Source organism: Grus americana, chromosome 2 (genome assembly GCF_028858705.1).
Source record: "Grus americana isolate bGruAme1 chromosome 2, bGruAme1.mat, whole genome shotgun sequence".
NCBI classification, from domain to species: domain Eukaryota; kingdom Metazoa; phylum Chordata; class Aves; order Gruiformes; family Gruidae; genus Grus; species Grus americana.
Genome location: NC_072853.1, coordinates 116,153,711 through 116,176,347, shown reverse-complemented (window position 1 = coordinate 116,176,347; position 22,637 = coordinate 116,153,711). Strand labels below are relative to the sequence as shown.

Genomic DNA, 22,637 nt, shown 5'->3' with positions numbered 1-22,637 from the left:
GCAATCTCAAGAATATAATGTTTGGACAGGCGGTTAGATTTTTCCACATAACTTTCTGTAGAAACCAGCAAAATAGTAACAGGCACAAAACCAGCTAAACTTGGAATTTATTTCTGTAGGATGGATTTGTGTTTACCGACAACATTTGCACCAGAGATGTTTCTAAACTAACCTTCCTGAAGCACATACATTGAGTCCTGGAAAATTTCTCAATGGAACATCTCTGGAACCCCTAGAGGTTGATGCTGTCATTTTATTTATGACTAATGAAAATGGAGCCTTTTTTCATTTTTGCCATTTCTTTCAGAACTGTTTTAAGGAGGGGTTGATTACATTTCTGGAGGTTATTAGATAAAAGCTAAATACATTACACTTTCAACAAACTATCTCATAATTTAAGATTTAAAGGGCGTGCATTTATTTAAAGTCAAACCACTGCCACAGAGTTGAATTGTAGGTCAGATTTCATTTTAAAATGCTTTCTAGCAGATGTTCTCTGATTGTTTGTGAGACAGTCTCTCAGGAAAAATATGGCCATAAATGATTGTGAGTCTCATCTGGCTTTGGTAGATACAAAAAGTTTCTCTTGTGATGTCATACCAAATCTTTAATATTAGGTAAATGGAAGTTTGATTGGCTCAAGAGATGAATAGACCTCCTTAATATTCTGCAGTGCAGTTGGTTTGGTGTGTTGGTGATCTAAGTCAATGGAACGAGTTAGAGCTTGTCTTCTTTCAAGGGAGTTTTCAGAACGCTACCATAAAAATGCTCATGGTACGTGAGGCGCTAACCCGCCACTCTTTGCAACATCACCACGAGTCAAGGGTTTATGGTTATCTTGGGAGTAGAACAAGACTATAACTAACTTGCTGAGCTGTTGCAAGGTCCTGTGACGAGGCTATTCTTCAGGGTAGTTTCCACCGGGTGTACTTGCATGATAGGACAGCCAGCGCTGAGGTCCCATGCTGTTTGACCAGCCCATAGGAACAACCGGTGAGCTACAGCACCTCCTATGTAGTGCCTCAAAGCAAGGACCTTCCCCAGGGAGCTTGCCCCTGTATGGATGCAAAACATTGGGCAGGAAAAGCAGGAGCCCAGGGGTGTAGTGAGTTTCCCTGGGTGGCAGAGAAGGTGGGTGGCAGCCACAGGAGCAGTCGCTCAGTGCATCGTTCATATACTGCAGACCAGTAATTAAATATTTAGGGTTTGTCTTCGTGAGCCTCTCCCTCCCTCTCTGTGTTTCCCTCCCAGAATATGTCTTTCTCAGATTGAAAAGTTGGGTTCAGGCGGGTTTGTTTCTCTGTGTTTTTTTGGTTTCTTTTTTTGTGGGTTGGGTTTTCTTTGTTCTTTTTAATTTTGGAGGAGAACCACCCTATTTTGAAATACCTTTGTCTGATGAGAGCATTTGATTGTTTGGGGATTTGGAAAAAATCCTTCTTTCTGAGTCTTGAGGGCCAGCTATTAAAAATGAGGTTGTGGCCTCTTCAATACAGACTTCTTTTGAGGAAAGCCAGGCTGACATAGCCGGTCAGTATGAAATGCTGAGAGCTGTTGTTTTTCATGGGCTTCAGCTAGAGGTGGTGGCATTCGCTGCCTTGCAGGACAGGTCCTTGCTGCCCCTCATCAAGCTCTAACTCCCACTTAGTTTTATTTTCAATTCTTGGAAGAAGTATGACTGGAAAATCTGAATATTATGATGATCTCTCAGGTTTTATTCACTGTATCTCATTTGGTTGGACAGCTAGAAAATTTCACAAGGGCAATGATGTATTTTTTTCCTGCTCACAAAAAAAGTCACAGTGGAAGCCACCACCTATGCCTGAAAAGTTTCACTGCAAAGTTAAGGGGAGCCACGATGCGTTGTGGCAGAGGGACTCCTGATCAGGGGGTTATTCTGGCAGAATGGAACGGCTGACAGGATGCACTGGGCAGGTTTGTAGCTGCATTTGAAGAAGGCAGCAGTGTTTTGGTTGTAAGATCTCTGGTTTTCCAGGACTGTGATGATTTTAATGGGGTTACTCCTTTAACTCAGGCTCTGTTACTTTAAATCTGAGTGCTCCCCACATTTTTCCTCCCTCCTTCCCTTCCTCAGCCTCTTTCCAAGCAAGAGTTAAAGTGCCTCTATGTGATGGCTGGTAGGTCTGGCAGAGAACATTTGCATCCCAGTAAAAAAAAAAAAAACAAAACCAAAAAACAAAAAACCCACCAAAAAAAGAAACCAACCAAAAAAAAACCCCAAAAAACAAAGGTGGGGCTGAACTGAAGCAACATCTTCAGGTTGGCAGGCAGTGGCTCCTAGTTTGGGCTCCCGTTAGTTGATGTGCAGCTCCACCAACGAGGCTCAGATGTTAGCAGGGTGCTGTGCATTGCTCGTGGAGAAGACAACCCGATTCATGCTGTTAAAGTATTTGGAAGCAGCAATGCTGTACGTGGGTGTGTTCCTCCTGCTGTGGGTAACGTGAAGGGTAGCTGTGCCCTTCGGTCTTTCCACTGCCGTATGTGTAGTACACCCTGGTTTGCCTCCCCAGCTTTTCAGCATCTCACGAGTAGCATGCATGCATGCACACGCACAAGGAGCATGGATAAAATTAGCAGTGAAGTCAGGAGGATGGATTGGTTAACATTTTGTACGCTGCAATACCTTAACACTATATTCATGTTGCGTTGCTCTTTTCTGTGTTTCCAGATAACCAAGTTGAAAATTGACAGCAACCCTTTTGCTAAAGGATTCCGGGACTCTTCCAGACTCACTGATATCGAGAGGTAATGGGGACTTTCTGTTTACTTTCCATGTAGATAAGATAAAGAGAAGAGAGAGTTTGTAGGAAAAGCATCCTTTCAACTCCTGAGAAGCTGTGCATTTTAACGTTATCTTGTTGCATATAGTAAGCCTCCTCCACCTCCTTTAAAAATACTTATAAACTTTATGAAGAAAGAGCTGTTTTGAGTTTTGACATCTGTTCCAGTTGGGGCCGATATATTCATTTTCCTGAGGGGACTTCTTGAAGGGGGGGAACTTCAGAATGAAAAGCTTTTTTCTTATCATGCCATTTAATCCTATTGAGGGCTGTGAATTGGGTCAACGGGAGACAAGGGCAGTGGTCCTGTGAAAAACATCTTTATAGCTCCCCGCTGCTCCACACAGTGGAAAAGAGAGAGGGGAGCTTCCCAAAATACACTTCAGCAGTCCCAGACACTGAAGTCAGCAATTATTGCCATCAGGACAAATCCCATAACTCCCACTCTGACGACAAAGATGCCATTTTTGTTTCACCAAAATTGTACTGCAGGCTGCATCAGGGAAAAGTTTTTTTATCTGGAAACTGTTGAGTTTTGTGTGCGTACAGCTCATTATAAGCAACTGCTGCCATGGGGACAGAAGCATTAACCCACAGCTGAGTAAGAAATAAACTTCAATCTCTTGGTAGCTCTCCAGCACGTCACATTTTTATGATATCGTATCAAATAGTTTGGCAAACGAAGCAAATTAAGCTGCCTGCGTCCTTTAGGCTGGAAGAGAACTTGATGGAGATTGATATAGCACATCCAAATTTTCCTGTGAGCACAAAATCATGAAAGAAAGTTTGGCGAGGCCAAAACCCTCCAGGCTCCTATATGGGGATATCCAGATGTATCTGTGAATCATCTTTCATTGGTGCATATAGGGGACAAACTGCTCAATGAAGTCATACCCATACAGCTAGAGAAAGTCTTTACAGCATTTCAAAAGTATATCAATCTAAGCAGGTCCATGGATGGGAAATAGTGGTATATTTTATACCTTACTAGTGGCTGGATTATTAGTGATCCATTGAGTAACTGGGTAAAAGAACAGTAACTTGGGGAAAGCAAGCACAGTAGACTGCAGTGCATACTTGCAAAATTGTTAAAAATTGTTTCCTAAGTGAAAGCCTGCAGTGAGAACGGGGAAAAAAAAACCAAAGCAGATTTAATTAAAATAGCGTAGCCTGCTGTATTGACAGTACTAAGGTAAACAACATACAAAGCTCGAGTTTGTATGCAATAAATAGTCAATAAAGGACCTGTAGGAAGATAAGAGACTTTGATTTTTCACATTTCAGTTTCCTTGTTTTACAGACAGGCGACATCTAATGACACAGCTTTGCAAGGGCTGGGAGAGTCTGAATAGATAAGCTGGGAGAAAAACTTGGTTACCTCTGTGCAGATGAACTGACTATCGTGGTGCTGGATATGAAGGGAATTTTTCCAGAGGACATCTTATTATAACAACACATGGCATGGAGTCAGAAATGCTGAGCATAAACCACAGTGCCCTTTTGTTTATTGATAAGTGTAAGAATAGAGCCTGAGACAGGCAGCCTAGCCCAGGCACAAACACTGCCATGAAAGATAAGGTAACCAAATGTGAAACCTACTTGTAAAAAATACAAGAAACAGAACATGAGAAGTATTGAAATGACATTAAAACTCTGGATTTGAGAGTCCAAGTTCGGTTAAGGTCTTACTTTGATTTAAATTGGAAAGCTTAGCCCTTATTAGGGAACAACGGTATTTCAAAAACCAAAACCTGTTGCACAACACATCAAGTAATGAGATAAGAAATTCTCAAACAGTCTCTTACCAGCCTTGTTGTGTGTTACACTTTTACTGTTATCTGATACAGTCCAGAAATACCAAGGGTTTCATTCAGTTCGAGCATTAAAATATTCAGGCAGATGAGAAAGTCATTCTCTACGTGCCCATTGGTGCTACAGACTTCATCCTAGCGCCAGCAAAATTGCTTAAAGTAATCCGATAGGAAGCAAAAGAAACAGCAAAGTGAGATATGACAACAGGAAGAATTTCTTGCTTGATGTCCATCGCAACATGCGTTACAAGATGAGTTGAACAGTACACTGTGACTCTTGCTTGGTCTAGTTGGAAACAGTTATTTCTATAAGATTGCTGCCTGAGAAAAATATTTATTTGCCAGGGAGAAGACTATGCAGGCCAAATGCACACTTGCACGGCTCTTGAAAACTGCGTAGTTATATAGAAGCTGTGAAAATACCTTCCATGCACTGCTTCCTAAGTAGCCTGCGTACAGCACGTGCATGCATAATCCGCAGTGCTGTGCGGTGATCCTAATGGTCTCCTGTAAAGCATCCTGTGATGTCAGGGCCAAGAGAGCGCTCATTTATTGTGAGTTCCAGCTTTTCCGAATGACCTAAGTAGTGTGAAAGTGTACAGAGCTTTGTATTTCATTTCCAGGTATTTAAGCCTGCTTTTTCCTAAACAGCCTTTGGGGAGGGAAACAAATCAGATCAATTGATCTTTAGAGACCTAAAGAAATCAAATTAGTCTGGAGTCAGTTACTGCACTAAACCATCCAGTAATTGGATTGCTCCTTGTAACTGATTGAAAACAGCCTCTATCTGTAACAATATAGGGAGCTTTTCTTTATAGTAGATCTGAGAGAAAAACACATCTTTTTATGACATGATGACAGAAATTGCACTTTTTTAACCTAATTGAATATGATTTTATAAATATGTGACTTTAACGATTTCAGGCTTCCTATTCTAGATTTACGATCCCTATGTAGGAAATTCAAACTGCAAATGCCTTTAGGATTAAATCTGTTTGCTTTACATGTGTTGAAGTAAAAAATAATATATGTAAAGGTAGTGAAATTTGCAAAATAGTAGAGGAGGTAAGCAACAGCAAAGCCATTGAAGTGCCTGTATTTTCTTTTGTTCCTTATAGCGGTTTCCTTGTACTTGTAGCTACATATGCAAAGCTTTTAACTATTGAAAAAAATCTTTGAGTTTGGTATATATCGAATTTTCAGTAGGACGTGAGATTCCTTCCACAACCAACTCTTTCCATACATTACTTGTGGTAATCTATTTATGGTAATGGGGCAGACTTTATCTGGGGCTACTGTGATTTAGATAAGTTGCTGATTCACCTTTTGATCTGTTTTATGTGCTATTTACATTTTCTCTACGATAAAAAGGCTCCCACAGTGGTTGTGACTGAAAAACTGAACATTTAGCAGTTGTCAGAATGTGGAGCTTAATGTACTATGGTGTTGACTGTGGGACGCCAAATGCAGTAATGTGGATGAGCGTGATCTTTTTTTAATGACAACCTTTGTGAAAAAGACTAATGTAGGTTTTATGAGCAATTCACTCTGGAGATAGCCTCTAAGGGAATATCTTTATGCTTCTGCTTAAGAAAAAACTGCAAAAGCCATGAAGGATGCAAAATCAGAACCCAGCACATTAATTTTTTATCTTTAGCCTGATCTTATATTTTGAGTTGTTGTGAAGAATTAGTCTTTTAAAAATACATAAATAAATAAAACCATTACAATTAAATATCAGGCAAATCATCCAGTGAAAAAAGTGATCACTTCAGGAGTGAGTCAACAGAACTACTGAATCGTAAAATAATGATCAAAAAAGAATTGACAGCTCATCATCATGATCTGAATGTTGCTTGTCTATTTGATCCAGTATGTGATAAGCAAGTTCAGGGTGTGGACCTGTAACTATTACAGAGAGCTAAGCGAGTATACCCATCTGCACAAGTCCAATAATGCTACTGGGAGGTAGATACTTGCTTCAAGAGGCAATATGGAAAAGAATGGCTGCGCATGATTTTTAAGCAGAGAAAAGAAGGATTGAGGGATGGGAGAAGTAAGAGAGCTGCATCCCAGCTGGATTTGCATGGTAATCAGATTCTGAATTTTCCCCTGAGGAACTTCATGTCCGAGATGTGAAAATACATTGTACCAGCTTACAAGGCTGCAAGCAAAACGGATGCTAATGCCCGGGTATGGGCACTGCCCTATTGAAGTAGCTGTCAAAGCCAAGTGCTTAATGACGCGCTGTCCGCAGCAGTTCTCTCTTCCATCCCTTCCCTGCTCACCCCACAGAGCTGCCTTCCTCCCCATTCCCACTGCTTGCTGCTGGTCTAGAGCAACTTCCCTGACTCTTGAAAGCCCCCTACCAACAGCCAGAAATATATACTCTCTATGACCTAGTCCCACGTCCATGGTTAAGTAGGGCTTTGCCATAGTTCTCCAACAAGTCAAACTCCCCAGCTGATCTTTTATCCTCAGCTAGTTCTCAGTCTATGAATGTCAGCAACCAGCCATGGGAGATCATCTCCAGTGTTTAGGTTGAGAGAACTGAAGTCCTGAGTTTAAGGAGAAACACCAGGGACTCCAGTGACTAAACACCTGGTATCTGGTGCCATTCCAGATGTGCTGAGGTTACTCCAGCCTCTAGTCGCTGCTCCACAGATGTAGATAGATTGTCTATATTTTCTGTATCATCCCTTCCAGGTCATTGCAGATGGCTTGGATGTCTTAGGACATCTAGAAAACTGCCTGCTTACATTTAGACACCCAAAGCATTCCCTTCAAATCTGGTTCCTCCAACTCTGCTTACTGTTAGCCAGACAACTGTTTCTTTCCCCAGCAGAAAGCCCTCCATGCCAGCTAAAACTACTTCAGTTCCCAAGCTTTTAAGCACTCATACCCTGGCTCATTTGCTGCTTAGGTATTCTGTCATCTATTTTTTCACTTGTGCAAAACGGTATAAAAGTATTACATTTTGCTGCTGTTTTCAACTCACCTCGTGCAGGTGTAGTATGTGCATAAGGAGAGGGGATGATATCAGATCAGATCCCTGGTTTCCACCACAGAGTAAGTTTTCCAAGGACTTCCCCCAGTGCCAGTTTCACAGCTCTGCTCTGTCCTCACCTCTCATCCTCTGCCTGGCAGTCAGAAAGAAATGGTTGCAGTCGCTGGGTGAAGTGGACTTCCGTGGGGTTGGCTGTGTTAAAGCGTGTCACTGTATTTGTGGAACAAAAGATACAGAGAAAGGGCTTTGACATACATTTGCAAGTGTGTACCTTTTTCCAAGTCAAAGGAGAGAAATGTAATTTTTATTTTATTTTTTTATTCTGTGTATAAAGATAGCTGGTTTTCTCATTTTATTTGTAGTTGAGAGAAGTGGGGTGGGTATATTTAATAACCTTGTGGTCCTTCTTCATCAATGTCATTAGTTTTCCCATGTCATGGCTTCAGCCAGGCTACATCACCTCCATGCATATTATAGTTATTCCGGAATTGCCATCAATAGCCAGATGTTTATTGTGAGTGCGCCAGTAAACAACACTTTGGAGGTACGCTTGTTCTTTCTCCTGCAATCATCAAGCCCCAGATTTTTCATAATTTAATTCTCATTTCCCTCCTTTCTCAAAATCACATGCATTCTTGGAGTATTGCATCCATCCGACACTTGCCTAATAGTTTTGACTTTGTGTGAAAGTGTTTGGTGGCTCTGTATTAGCTTTTGGGCCAAATTCAGCTCACGTGAGCCAATGTAGTCTGATGAGCCCTGGTTCTTCGCTGGTAGGAATTGGTTCAGTTTTAGTCTAAGCAGTGGAAAGGAGCTACTTTGTTCTGGTTGAAGATTTGGTCCTTAGCGTGTCAGAGCTGAATTAGGTTCCTATGATCAGCCTGTGAACTTCATCTACGAGTATAACTGCAACTATATGTAGCAAATTAATCTGTGCCTGTATGTTTATGCATGTGTAAAGTAGCAGCTAAAAGCCATAGGAACATTAAGGCTGAGAGATATCTGAACAGTGGTTCTGGCAGTGTTTGTTGTTCACTCTTAGCTGCTGTTATGGAAATGTATTTGTTCCTCCTGCTGTGTTGGGGTTTTTGGGTTGGGGGTTTTTTTTGGTTGTTGTGTTTTGGGTGGTTTTGGTTTGGTTTTTTTTTTTAAACAGACTTCTTTTTAGCACTTGCGTCTTGGACAAATTAGTCATCTTTTCCCTTAAAAAAAAAAAAAGTTCTACTGTAGTGCGACTTCCGACAAGTTTATTTTTGTGCCTTCTCAGCCCATTTATTCCATCTGTCTTCACCTCACCTCACTTCTGATGTCTTCTGTTATCTGGGCTTTCTTCCAAACATACTAACTGGCAGCTACAAAAAAAGGAAACCTTTGAAATGCAGAACTAAAGAAGTCATTCAGCCTGCAAACTGATAATTCATACACTTTATATCCTGTTCTGTATTTTTCTTTGTGTTGAACTGAATGGCCAAGTAAAACATGGTTGTCAGTTTTAGTATTTCATTATTTTCCTTCTATTTTTTTTTTTTAACATTGCCTTTCTTGTAAAGAAAAAGACAAAACCCATGACACCAGGAACAGGGAGTGATTCTTAGAATATCCTTACCTTTCTTCTTACGTAGCAGTTGTATAGTAGGGACAAAACCAGAAAACACTAACAGGTTGTTCAGCCCTGCTCTAAAATTTGTACCTCTTACAGCCATTCCTAGCTGAGCCAGTAACTTCTGCAGAGGATTTGAGTTCAGAGTGCCTGGCTCTGCCACCCGCTCTTTCTGATTGCAGTCTGGCTTTTGCACATTGTCTTCAAAGGAGGTTGAACCTGGATACCAGTGGAATGGGTGGCTGCCTATTACATCAACACCATCCTCTTTGGAGTCATGGTATATATCTAGAATGGATACTAAGCCAGGCCTGGCTCCAGTAAGCTGTATTAGCTTTTCTAATTTCTTCTGCTAAAACCAAGTATATTGCCTCAAGCCTCCTCATGCCAAAGGGAGAAGGTAGGCTTCCTGTCTCTGTCCCCTGGGCATGCTCTCTGCCAAATTCAGGAAAAACCATAGCTTCCGGTGCATGCGGGCATGTAGCAGCATCAGTGTTGACAGTGCATTGTGGCCAGGTGAGACCTCTTCGATATCAGCAGGGCTTGTGGTCATGCGCTTCAGAATCAGGGTTGTGGTCATCACCACGCTGCTGTGAATGCAAAGCTCAAGCACAGTAATAGCAAAAGGAGCAGAAAAAATGACATCACGAAGCATCCAAGAGATGCCTGCTTCCACCTACAAAGAAACACTGTTCTTTGATCTTGATTAAAGATCCTGCTCAGAGTAATCTGGGACTTTACCATGTCCCAAAAGAATTTTTGTAATCTAGGGTGACAGCAAAATGAAGGGAGCATCCTCACGCAGGGCCTTGCTCCTCAGCCACTTCTCAAGTCAGCTCTGTGTTCTGCCATCTCCCAGTTCATATCCAGGGCAAGATCTTGGGCATAGTTTGTAAAGTGTTAGTGAATCATTTATCAGCTACATCAGGATCTTCCTATCTGCTTTTGATCCTCTGAGACTATTTTGTACAGGGCACTGTTAACTAAACAAGGCCAAAAACTTGCAGCTTGTAGCTGCAAGACATAAAGCATCCCTAGCTGGAAGTCTGGCTTTGGCATCAGTTGCTGGCAGAGGCAAGAATGAAATGTTCAGTTGAGAAGTTAAAACCTACAGAATGGCAGGATGCTCTCTGTGAACACTAAAACCTTGTTAATTGATAATTTCTCCCAACATTTCACTTCCTTGGTTTCCTGGTCCAAAACTCACTGTTTTGTTTCTTGCATAAAAGAGAGAAGTGCTTCGTTCATAATAAGCAGAGGTTTATTTACAGGGCTGGGCTCATGGTGTACTTCTGTCAGAATGCAGATCATTTGGATCAGCCTAAGCTCCTTTTCCGTATTACCTCTCCTCACATTTATCCTGCCTCAGCACTTCTCTCTGGGTGTGCTAGCCAATATGAGCTTTTTTTTTTCCCCCTCTCCCTTTGGCACATGGTTCCTTCTTCTCTTTCTCAAACAGCTTCAGCCCCTAACTTGCTCTTCTCCAGCCTGTCATCTGCTACTATTATCCAGTGGTACACATAGCACAGCTTAATCATAGTAATATATTATGCCTCTGTGTGTGCGGTTTTTCCCCCCGCCTCTGGGTATTTACTTCAACTGTGAGTTGAAGAGCAGTCTGGAAGACTGAAAATTGTTGGTAGACCACACAAAAGAATTTGACAGAAAGAAGACATCTTTCCATTATCCAGCTGGCAGCTTGTGAGCTCTCAAAACAAAGTTTATTGCTAATTTATTGCTATAATAGAATCACAGAACGGTAGGGGTTGGAAGGGACCTCTGGAGCTCATCTAGTCCAATGCTCCTGCTAAAGCAGGTTCACCTAGAGCAGGTTGCACAGGATTGCATCCAGAAGAAACTGCAGAGTTCTAAGATGCTTTAAAAAGGCAAAAATGGTTAGGTCCAAGTATTAGATAACAAGTGCCTGATCACAAACTGAATAACAGAAGTACAGAAGTTAAGCACTAGGTAACTGAAAGTCACTGTTGGAGCGAGTCCAGAGGAGGGCCACGAAGCTGATCAGAGGGCTGGAGCACCTCTCCTGTGAGGACAGGCTGAGAGAGGTGGGAAGAGAGAGAAGAGAAGGCTCTGGGGAGACCTTATAGCAGCCTTCCAGTACCTGAAGGGGCCTACAGGAAAGATGGAGAGGGACTGTTTATGAGGGAGTGTAGTGACAGGACAAGGGGTAACGGGTTTAAGCTGAAGGAGGGTCGATTTAGATTAGATGTTAGAAAGAAATTCTTTACTGTTAGAGTGGTGAGGCACTGGAACAGGTTGCCCAGAGAGGTTGTGGAGGCCCCATCCCTGGAAGTATTGAAGGCCAGGTTGGATGAGGCTTTGGGCAACCTGGTCTAGTGGAGGGTGCCCCTGCCCATGGCAGGGGGGTTGGAACTAGGTGATCTTTGAGGTCCCTTCCAACCCAAACCATTCTATGATTCTATGATTTTGTTCTTCAGCCAGTTTAGTATGGATCAGCTCTGAAAAAAACCTAAAGGAAAGCTTTAAAAAAAACAACCCCCACCATAGTCTTCACTTGCTATTTTTTTTTATTGAGCAGAATCATAAAATGGCAAATATTGCTTTATCATTTAGTAATTTATAAAATTATTTCCATAAATCCTTTGAACCACACTGACATACCTGAAGATATTCCATATAGAACTATAAAGCCAGAGGTTTAAATTAATGTGTCTTTCCCTCTTAGTATTATTATTATTATTATTATATTTTAGGACTTAAAAGTTATTTTATTGGCCCACTCTACAGAGCACCATATTTTGGACATCCTAAACAGTTCATACTTTCATAAACAGAATTTTCAGGAAGATTTTGAGATTTAAGTCCTTTTGGCCCAGATTGACAAAAGGGTATGAGCAGGAACCTGTGTTTCAGATTGCCAGCTTTGTTCCTCTGTTTTGAACTAGATTTCACAGGCACTTAAATCTTGTTGTTGAAGTTTTGCTTCCTCTTACAGATCTATTTTTGAGCACCTAAAGCACCTCTGTCTTCAAAGGGTAGAGGAGGTTCAGCTCCTCTTTCCAGCCCATGTGGAGAAACTCAACATGTTTCCATAGATGAGTTGCAACCCCTTTCTTCTCCAAGACGACTTGATATCTGGGTAGTGTTCTCTGAGCATTAAATATTTGAGCATGGTGCAGAGGCCATCACCCTTTCCCTTTGAAACACAAATGGAAGGAAAGGTTATCCCTTAATTTGTAGTTGGGTCACTTATCCAGGATGGGGAAGACCTGAATGTAGATTTCAGCTCTCGTTTTGCTAGGTGGAAGAAACAGTGCTTCATGGGATAACTCAGAGATGCGCTTCATGAGTAGAGAAAATACAGAACTTCTTGCTTTTCTTTGTTTCCTTTTGCATATTTAGGTGGTTTCCTGCTCAGCCTTTTGCATTTTGTAGGTCTGTTTGGAGGTTTATATGCAGCATGTGCTGTATGTGGAAAGAAGTGTCCACCTGAAGGCTGTGGGGGCCAGGTGCCTAAATTCCGGTATGAGTCTCAGTCCTTTGTGCTCACGATGTGAATCACAACCTCAACCTCTAAAATGAAAATTTAGTAGGTGTGTTGTGACTATAGTGTAAACCACCAACATGGCTAGGCAAGATAAGCATATACAGTTTTGAATATTAAATCCCAGCTACACAAAAGGAACTGCTTTTGTGAAATTAGTTCCTTTCCCTGATCCAAGTTTCCTCATTAGACTGTTCCCTCTCCCATAAAAACCTTTGCTGCTTGTGCAAATGAATGAGATTAATCTTCTAAAACCTTTTGCATACTACCTGCGACATTACAACGTTAAAAATAAATAAATAAACCTACCATATAATTCCCTGGTTTCAAACTTCGCAGATTCAGGGTTCACTAATAAGTCATCTCTTTCTTTCCTTTAAAAGAAGACAACCATATAGAATAATAGAGTTCTCTGTCTAGCATGCAAACCCATCTGGAAAGAATTTAGTCTGCAATAACTGTGGGCATTTGATTTAGCTTTAAATCCCTGTAGGTAATTCAAATGTAAATTTATTGGGGTGAGTTTATCCCCAAACCACCATTGGATCCAATGTTTTAGAGATGAATTTGGCCCATTGCTCTAAAACTAGAGCCTGCATTGTTTCTGTTGCATCAGGATATTATTACATGCTGTAATGTCTGTCATTATAAGCAGACCTTTACTAGAAATAAAGTAAATAGAGACAATACAGACAATCACCTGAATCACATTTATTTTCAGACCTTTAAAGATTAGTAATTCTTTAGTTATGAATATGTTTGTAGACTGGTATCTAAATCACTCAGACAACACTGGTCTAATTCATTATTCTGTTATTCTGTACTCATCTGAGATAATCTTTTTGGCTGAGTAAAATTCTTTGCATTTCACATTCTGCTTCAGGAAAAAAAAAGTTTCAAGAGGCATTCAGCACATAATGTAAACAATGCCATCTGTCTTTTTCTTTGTAAAGTCTTCTTTGAGATAGCCCCGATATGCCTACTGTTTTCAATCACTTAAAAGGCAGTAATTCAATTATATCATCCTCTATGTAGGAACTGCCATTGCTTTCAGTCCACTTCCAATCCTGACACAAGTAAATCACTTTGATAAGATCCCCTTTTTATTTATTTTTTTCCGAGAAGACTAGCATAAGTAATGATGCCAGTGATAGACCAAGGACAAAATGACCATAATGGGCTTTCTGTAGGAAAGGAAAACATGTGCCATTGCAATTTATTGTGTTACTTGGAAAATGTTTTTCCTTGGAATTTCTGCAACAGATATGCTCTCCGAGCGAAGGGCATTAGCAAACATGAACGGCCAAATGGTAAATTCAGAAAAAACCTTCACTGAGCAGCAGATTTAAACAGCTATCACTACTTAGATCTCTTAAACAGGAACAGAAGGTCAAAGCCATTTTGGAAACGTGCCTCAGTCGTATTCATCTTTGGTATAATGCCACCCACTTACATGGAAATGCACTGGGAATGTGTAAGGTTGGATCTTCCTTACAAACTGCTATGGCTTATCATGCAGATATGCCTTCCTTCTATTTAAAAATTGTTTGGGTGACTTCAGTGCTTTGTGCCACCAGCGAGGCGGGGGCCTGGCAGACACGTCTAACCTCCCAGAATAGACGTGGCACGAGATCGGTAGTATCTGTAGACTTCCTGCTATGAACTGGCCTCAGCTCTGATGCTGAGAGAGCATGGTTAGAGCTGAGCTGTCTCTGGACACATCTATCTCTTGCCCCTCATTTCAGAAAAATGGGAGAGCACCGGATGAGGTAGTCGTGTGTGATGTGAAAGCTGTTTTGAAAGGAGCTGGATCACGGGTGTCTCTTTGAACCCAGACTGATCATTCAGCATGAATAACCCCAGAGCTTGCATTTTCAAATTTGTGAAGAGTGCGGGTCTTATATTCACTGTCTGAGACCACATCCAGGAAACACAGTGGGAAGTTCACTCTACTTTGCTGAAGAAGCAGTACCACGCAGGTAAGAGGTGATCGGCAATGGTAAAACATTGCAGGCCAAGTTCAGCGTTTCCAGTGGCATGCTATGAAGAAACCCTTTTATTAAGGAATTTTGGAGAGTCTGTGTGAGAAAGCTGTGACCTAGACAGGGAAAAGGCAGCTTGTTCATTGTATTTAACCTAATGAATTAGGAGGCTGTTTAGGACATTATTGATACAGTAGGTTGTTTCCTTTCACAGAGAAAGTGTGGAGAGCCTTATACAAAAGCATTCCTATGCCCGATCCCCCATTCGAACCTATGGAGGAGAAGATGACCTCGGAGATGACAACCAGGCAACACAAAGCAGAGGTAGGAAAACATGCTCATGAGGTAAACTGCGATGACCTAGTTATGCCTGAGAAAAGGAGGACCACAGTCAGTACTGTGGTACTCTGAAGCATTTCTCTGGGGTGTCTCTCTGCCATGAAATCCTATAATTAAGAAGAATACTTGTTACATCATGGCATTTCTGGACCTCTGATATGCCCACGGTACTGGTGTGGGTGGCTAGGTCAGGAGGCAGCTCTAGAGATGCCTATATAGCCTTTACTATTAGAAAAGAACTATCTCTGCTTCCTCTTCGAGATGGCAACTTCATTACCGTGGTGCTGAGAACAAGCTAACACTCACCATCCCTTGGCAGGACTTACTAGCTGAGGCTCAGCGCCATTTGTAAAGTACTGTGTAGATGTGCTATTTGCTGCCCCTCCAGCCTTCTGTGAACAGAGGATTTGGTTCTGACCATCTTCAACCAGCCTGCGGTTAACCTGCTTTGCTTCTACAGGAAGAAAAGTCCAGAGCTTCCTGGAAAATTGATGTTTAATTTTTATCTCTTGGTCTCTAAAAGGTGCTTTTCCTGCTGAGGCAATTTACCTCAAATGCTTCATCAAATGGTTTGTCTACTTCAGCAGTGGCTAAAGTAGAAGGAAGACAGCGTTGTTCTTTGTGGGGATACTTGCTGGACAAATTGCATCTGTCACAATTTGCCACTGGAAATAGATCTCGAACCCATCCTGTGAGATCGCTGACTAGCATAAACTTGTGTTGCATTATACTTTGCATGTTGACTTTGTGACCTGCCTGATATGCAACAGCCACTTGAGGTAAAGCGGTTCTATCTGCCTTCTGACTGGCAGTGCCCTTGTCTTGTCCTCTAACTTCATACAGTGCTGCTAAGATAAGAGCATTATTTCTGGTCATAAGCTCTTTGGACTTGTGCAGGGAAAACACACTTATTTTTAACCACAAGTTTCTCTTCAACAAAATGTGATTAGGTGGGCTTGTTCATACACGTCTATTCTAAGAGCAGTTCCTTAGATTGCGGAGTTTCTGGAGCAACTCCTCAGCTGGTACGATGCCATCCTTTCAGACACTTCTAGGGGATTACCTCGCTTCACGTCATTTTAGATCCTAGGCCAGCTATTGTTGAAGACAGTGTTAAATTTTCCCTTGCCAGAAGTGCTCAAGCAAGGCACCTTCTCTCCAAGAATTAAATTTCTCTCTGGTATGATGTTCTCCTTTGGGACTGACAAGTGAATGAGGTGAACCTCAGTATGAGAGCTGGCCATTAAAGCCTTTGTTTTCTGAAGAGGATCCCTAGGAAGGTGTCATGGGAGGAAAGAATAGTTTATTGCGATTAATTTTATGTATAATATATACAGGATACAGTTGTGCAGTTGCTCGCAATATGGCAAATGAGTAAGTGAGGAAGATGATGACTTGTGGCAACCAACTTCTTTCTAATCTGGGAGCCGTATGCTAGCATAGGATGTGACTGTTCTGGGCAGCCAGCGGCATGCACAGAGAGTAAAACGTACTGCTCTTGCAGATGGGTAACTGGTACTGCCCTCTCTCTCTGTTTAGGTCTGGCGTCCTTAAATAAGGAAAAGTTCTCCAAGATATGAGCAGAGTAATAATGATCTTATTGAAACTCCACAAATATTTTCATTTTTTCTGATGCATTTTAAAACTACCTTGCATGCAAAATTGAGGGATATCCTTCTATACATATGAGCCAAATACATACACATTGCTGGGTGGTGCGTGTTATAAGCTCTGTGAGGCCTCAACTGCCTCAGAATTACTAGAGCACATTTCCTTGGTACTGGCAAATGTGGTATGTGAGACTTCTTGGAGTACTAATTTGCAATTAGACACCATCGCAGTTAGAGGAGGTTATGGAGGTTCCTCATCAGAATCATAGAATAGTTGGGGCTGGAAGGGACCTTTAAAGGTCATCTAGCCCGGTCCCACCTGCACTGAGCAGTGACATCTTCAGGTAGATCAGGTTGCTCAGTGCCCTGTCCAACCTGACCTGGAATGTTTCCAGGGATGGGGCATCTACCACTTCTCTGGGCAACCTGTTCCAGTGTTTCACCACCCTCACTGTAAAAAATTTCTTCCTAATATCTAATCTAAATCTTCCCTCTTTTAGTTTAAACCCATTCCCCCTTGTCCTATCACGCCATGCCCTTGTAAACAGTCCCTCCCCATCTTTCCTGTAGGCCCCCTATAGGTACTGGAAGGCTGCTATAAGATCTCCCTGGAGCCTTCTCTTCTCCAGGGTGAACAACCCCAACTCTCTCAGCCTGTCTTCATAGGAGAGGTGCTCCAGCCCTCTGATCATTTCATGATCATTCATGAGAAGGAATCACATACTTTATTCTGTGTAGAACAAAGAAAGTCTATCACTGCAATTTATTTCTAATTACTTCAGCACCCACCCAGAGCATTATCAGCTCAGCCAATTTCAGCCATCTAAAGATGGAAGCGGCTGGCCTTCAGTAGTATATTTATTGCAAGAAGTCTATTTCCAAAGGAATTATCAGATAATAAATAAATAAATCCAATTAAAACTCTTTAATGCATAACGTCTGGGTGCCTGTGCTCCAGCATCCACACGCAGGGTTCACAGTAGCCACCCGGAACAGAGCCAAACGTAAACCTTCCAGGCAAATCCAGATTTGCATCCCACTTTCCCTGTCATGCAATAATGCTCAGGTATCCCCTGATTTGTAAAGGGTTTTGCTGTGGTCTGCGAGTATAGTGTTATCCTTATAGTTTGGCTCAGGATCCTGACTTCCCAGCGGTTCAGATTTGGTTCAGTGGTAGGGCCAGGATTTGGTTTATGTCTGCTTCTACTGCTGAATAGACACAATTTCTCTTTCCTGTTACTGGCATGTTTTACTTGTTTGATTAAGCAGAGGAGGAACTGAGCAAGAGTAGCTCTCGTTCTGATCTGAGAATATATAATTTATGATTTTTTAAAAAATAGTAATTTGCATTTTTTTTTCTATTGTTGTTTGCTTATAGTTTTGTTTTGAGTATGTGGCTATGATTGGTTAGTATACATAATTCCAATAAGTTTACCTTGACAGATAGATGTCTTCATGTTTTCTCTTTGCACAGTTTGGATGAACCTATCTTCTAGAATCAGATTTAAGAAACTAATGCCTGTTGCAAAATTTATTGTCTCAGAATGTCTTGCAATACCAGCTTGAAATTATATTTTGTCAAATATTCTTGGCAGTAAATTTATTTCTTAAATTAAGAAACATTTTCTCAATGGATGAAGTTGGACAAGAAAGAAAATACAGAAGGGATGTGAGTTTAATTATTGTTTGAATAGGGATAAAAATCAAGAGTTTGTTTATAGGATTGTATTGTATTCCCCATTTCTAGAAATCACACATCTGATGATGACCAGATGCATAGAGGAACTGCAGAGGTGAAGGGCAACATTGTCACCAGATTATTTGAAAATGACCATGTATAATTATCCAAACAATTTTTTCATTGTTTCCCCAAAAATTAACTGTCAAAATAAAATAAGTAATTAGTTCTAATTTAAAGCAACCATTCTTCCCTTTTTTTTTAATTATTCTTCAATCTTCAGATAAAAAGTGTTTTAAAGAGGTGGCAGATTTGTGATGATAATTTTTTGAACTTTTCAGATTAAAAAATACCAAATAAACCACTTCCATTTGATCAAAAGTAGATAATTACCCTGAGGGCAAGTTTTTAATATTTTTTTCACTTAAAACCCCGCATGTCTCACTATGATTTAGCATTAGTGTTGTTTCTTAGAGCACTGTACGCAGTTGGAAAAATAAGAAGTGTTTTGAAATTTTAGAATTTTTTGTTCTGTATTTTGGAAAAAATCAGGTTGAGTGAAAAGATGCAGTGTTGACAAGTTTTACTGTGGTAAAAAAAAAATTAAAAAAATTACATTTTCCTGCATTTTTGCCAGACTGACATATTTATTAGAAAAAAATAACTAGTTCTACTGAGGATCTGATGTAAAAAGCTACAAGCATGTCTTCAAAACAGGGATGTAACACAGTGAGAGTCAAGGTCAGAGTAGATGCTTCAGTGTTTAGCGGCAGCATTACAAAGTTCTTCAGTGTTTAACACCAAAAATGTCCAACGTGCAAACCTGATTTTACCGTTCAAGCCACCACAACCAGCTTCTTAAAATGGAAATTTGTTTAAGATGTAGTTATAAAGGACAGCAACAGGCAAATAATATTGTAAAGAAAGATATAAGGAGGGAGAAGCATTTGGGAAGTATTTCCAACAACAACTTGTGATTAAAATCAGCCTTGCTGCGAAAGACTCTCTTTCTCCCTTTTTGCTATTTTACCATCTCTGTGTGTTGCAGTGCAAATCTCAGGCATTCTTCCTCTTTGCTTGCAGGGTCAGCCTTTACAACATCTGACAACCTGTCCCTCAGTTCCTGGGTATCCTCCTCAACCAGTTTTCCTGGGTTTCAGCATCCGCAGTCTTTGAGTGCCCTGGGTACCAGCACTGCATCCATAGCGACACCCATTCCTCATCCAATCCAAGGATCTCTGCCTCCGTACAGCCGCCTGGGAATGCCTCTTACACCCTCTGCTATAGCCAGCTCCATGCAAGGTAGTGGCCCCACTTTCCCTTCTTTCCATATGCCTAGGTACCACCATTATTTTCAGCAGGGTCCTTACGCAGCTATCCAGGGACTGCGTCACTCCTCCGCAGTGATGACGCCGTTTGTATGAGTGATGCAAGACAAGAGAAACACGAGATTTTAAATGTGCAAGTTTGGTATGAAAAATACAAGGGACCTTCCTGAAAGGCCTGTGGCAGGAGTGCTGAACTCGTTACAAACCAGCTAAGAAAATGCATTGTGGATATAGATTCCTCCATTGAGGGATCACAAGAAGAGAGCATGCAGTTTGGAGCTGCTCACAGATCTATGTGTAACACAGCTGAAATGGATCCCAAAGTTCCCAGGATTTTTGGTCGTGTGCAGCTTGTTCCAAAGGTGCATTATACCTAGCGGAAAGAGATTATGTTTATGCGGCAGTGTACAAATTAATTGTGTATAGGTCTTTTTTCATATGCTAGAAGAATTCTGAAAAAGGCAATACTTTTACTCATCTTCATCTCTTCTTGTGACTGATGAGCATCTAAACAGAAAAATGTATTGCTATAACTTTGAGCATGTTTTAGGCTATCTCAGCACACGTTTGCTGGGAACAGGACAAAGTGGAGAAGGCCACTGTCCTTTTTAAAAGACTGGCTTATATTCAAGAAAAGCAGTATTTCTTAGTTGCTCCTATAATCCCAAAGAGAAAACTATTAATAAGTCTGTCTGTCTTTGTTTCTTTCACAAAACACTTATCAGTTCCAAAAAAGAACTGTGTTACAGGACTGTAGCAGTAATGAAGTATTCTGTCCTTCAGTCTAAAGTTTGTACTATATCCTAGGAAGAGCAATTCAACTGTCTATTAAGGTATGATGAAGGAAAATGTTAATTTGGGAAAATCTGTTACTAAAACTTAAAAACCCAAGATATCAAATCTTTAAATCAACGCTTGTTTGCTGCTCTGCTTGCCACCGAAGACCTGTTTCTAGCTGCAAATGCGTATCAAGTTAACCAAATTTCAGGCTAGACCAGTCTATAGACTGTCTAGATCAATCTATAACCAATGGACTGGTGTAAGATGAGTGGCATTGGAGTATCCTTCTACTTGTTCTGATTTTCTTGGGTTTGGTCATGGCTGTTTTTATACAAGCTCTTTGGCCAGGAAAATGAGGGTTGTACTGTCTGTTTTTCCATGTCCCAGTAGAATGGTGGCGTTTCCTTGGGAAAATATCAGTGCAGAACTTCACATTTGATTTTTTTAATTCCTATCTGCCTTTTTTCAGTTAGTAATTGGGGTTCTCATTTAAAGTACTGTCCACTTTTTCTAGTATGTTATGTCTGATGATGCAACAGAGGAACTGTAGAGGTGTAAGAAAAAAAATGACCTCTCTGCAGAGAGCTAGCATGAATCCTTTGCACTGCTGAAAAGAGTACCGGTGCGACGCTGGTTTTCTGTGTGGCGGGAGCTGGGGTTTCACTGTAAATAATAAGTCAACACAGAGTTTCTGTGTAGAGCTGCATCCAAGTTACAGATGATAATACATCTACTGATAAAAAAGAACTATCAATCCAATCTCATATATTAAAGATCTGTGTAGAGCTGGAACACAGAATGGAAAGCAAACTTTTCTGGCACTGTTCTCCTCTACTTTTGACCAGTGTGTGTTGGTATCATACGGTAAGAAGTGGAGTGCAGTACATTGAGTCACCTACCTCCCATCTCTGTGAAGTGCAAGGCACGTCACTTGCCTTTTTTTTGTCCCATTGCCTTGTCTTGCATGCCCCATCACACAGAGCTATGACAACCTCCCAGGCTTTTCCCAGCTTTACTGTAGGCCAGTACTTGCATCCTACAGATAAGGGCCGTCGTTATGTATTTCCCAGCAGCTGAATCTAAAATCTTGTCAAACTGGCCATTTCAGTCACCTCAGCTGTCTGCAGTATCATCCTAATTTCCCTTTATTCACTGTTGGACCTGCTGATAAAAAAATGACCTGAGGCAATTTGCAAATTTGTGCTCTGCATGTGAATGAAAACAAACTTTTATTTACAGTTTCTGGGTTCAGAGCTACTACAAGGAGTTCCATAAATGAATATAATAGGCCAAGCTCTGCAGTATTTAAATGGCTTAGAATCAGATATTGAATTTGGCTTGATGTATCCAAACATTAGATTTTGCTCCAGGCTATCAGATTCACCTGAAAAGCGCATGTTGCAAAGTTGTGTCTGCTTATGACCCGTTTTGATATAAATCCCCTATTTTTCAGGAAATTAGATGATACTGACCCCACAACAGCATAACTCTTCAAGTGTATCTATGATTCCACAGAAACGAGAATTTCAGGGGAGATTTGAAAGAAAATTTTAATCCCTCTCCTTCAGTTGCTTGACTTCTGTTAGAGTTGTACGAAGGCCCTATGATGACATGCACTAAAGCCTGTGGGGAATTTCTGTTTCTTTTATCTGTTTCTTTCTGCAGCTCCATTAACTTATCTGCAGTTGCAGGGGATACAGTTAGGTTCAGAATTCAAGGCAGTAATTTTAATGCTGATACTCTCATCAGGAAATAGTCAAGTAAGTAGGTAGCTTTTACACGACTCCAGAAATAAGTTTGGAACAGGTAGGCTGATTTAGGCATGCTTTACAAGTCATGTAAAGCCTACTCATACATTGACCTGTCCTTCCTCTGTGAAGCAAATTCAGAGAAATAAACTGTACAATCTCTTTAGCCCTGTCCCAGTCCCTGTTCTGAAAACACCAATATTTGGCGTGCAGAAATGCCCCTGATTCTGTTTCAGAGAAAATTCTCCAGGCTCTTCCTGGAGAATGAAACTGGATTTTGACAACGTCATTTACAAAAATATTAAATGAAAGACAAGTGCTTTTCACTACAAATAAAATGTGATTCATATCTGAAAAAATATGGCAGTAGACTATGTCTGTATAAAAACATAAGGCCAATTCCTCATCCAAACTCTCTGTGATGAGTTTCATA

General features: G+C 40.9%; 1 protein-coding gene across 1 annotated transcript in view; it reads left to right on the top strand.

Annotated features, from left to right (window-relative positions):
- The window catches only part of TBX20 (T-box transcription factor 20), a 38,691-nt gene extending 16,203 nt beyond the window's left edge, over positions 1-22,488 (top strand). The window contains exons 6-8 of the mRNA XM_054817625.1: positions 2,687-2,763; positions 14,936-15,045; positions 19,432-22,488. Coding sequence (XP_054673600.1) covers positions 2,687-2,763; positions 14,936-15,045; positions 19,432-19,772 — 528 coding nt within the window. The 3' untranslated portion in view covers positions 19,773-22,488. The remainder of the gene's footprint in view (positions 1-2,686; positions 2,764-14,935; positions 15,046-19,431) is intronic.
- The last annotated feature ends 149 nt before the right edge of the window (positions 22,489-22,637 follow it).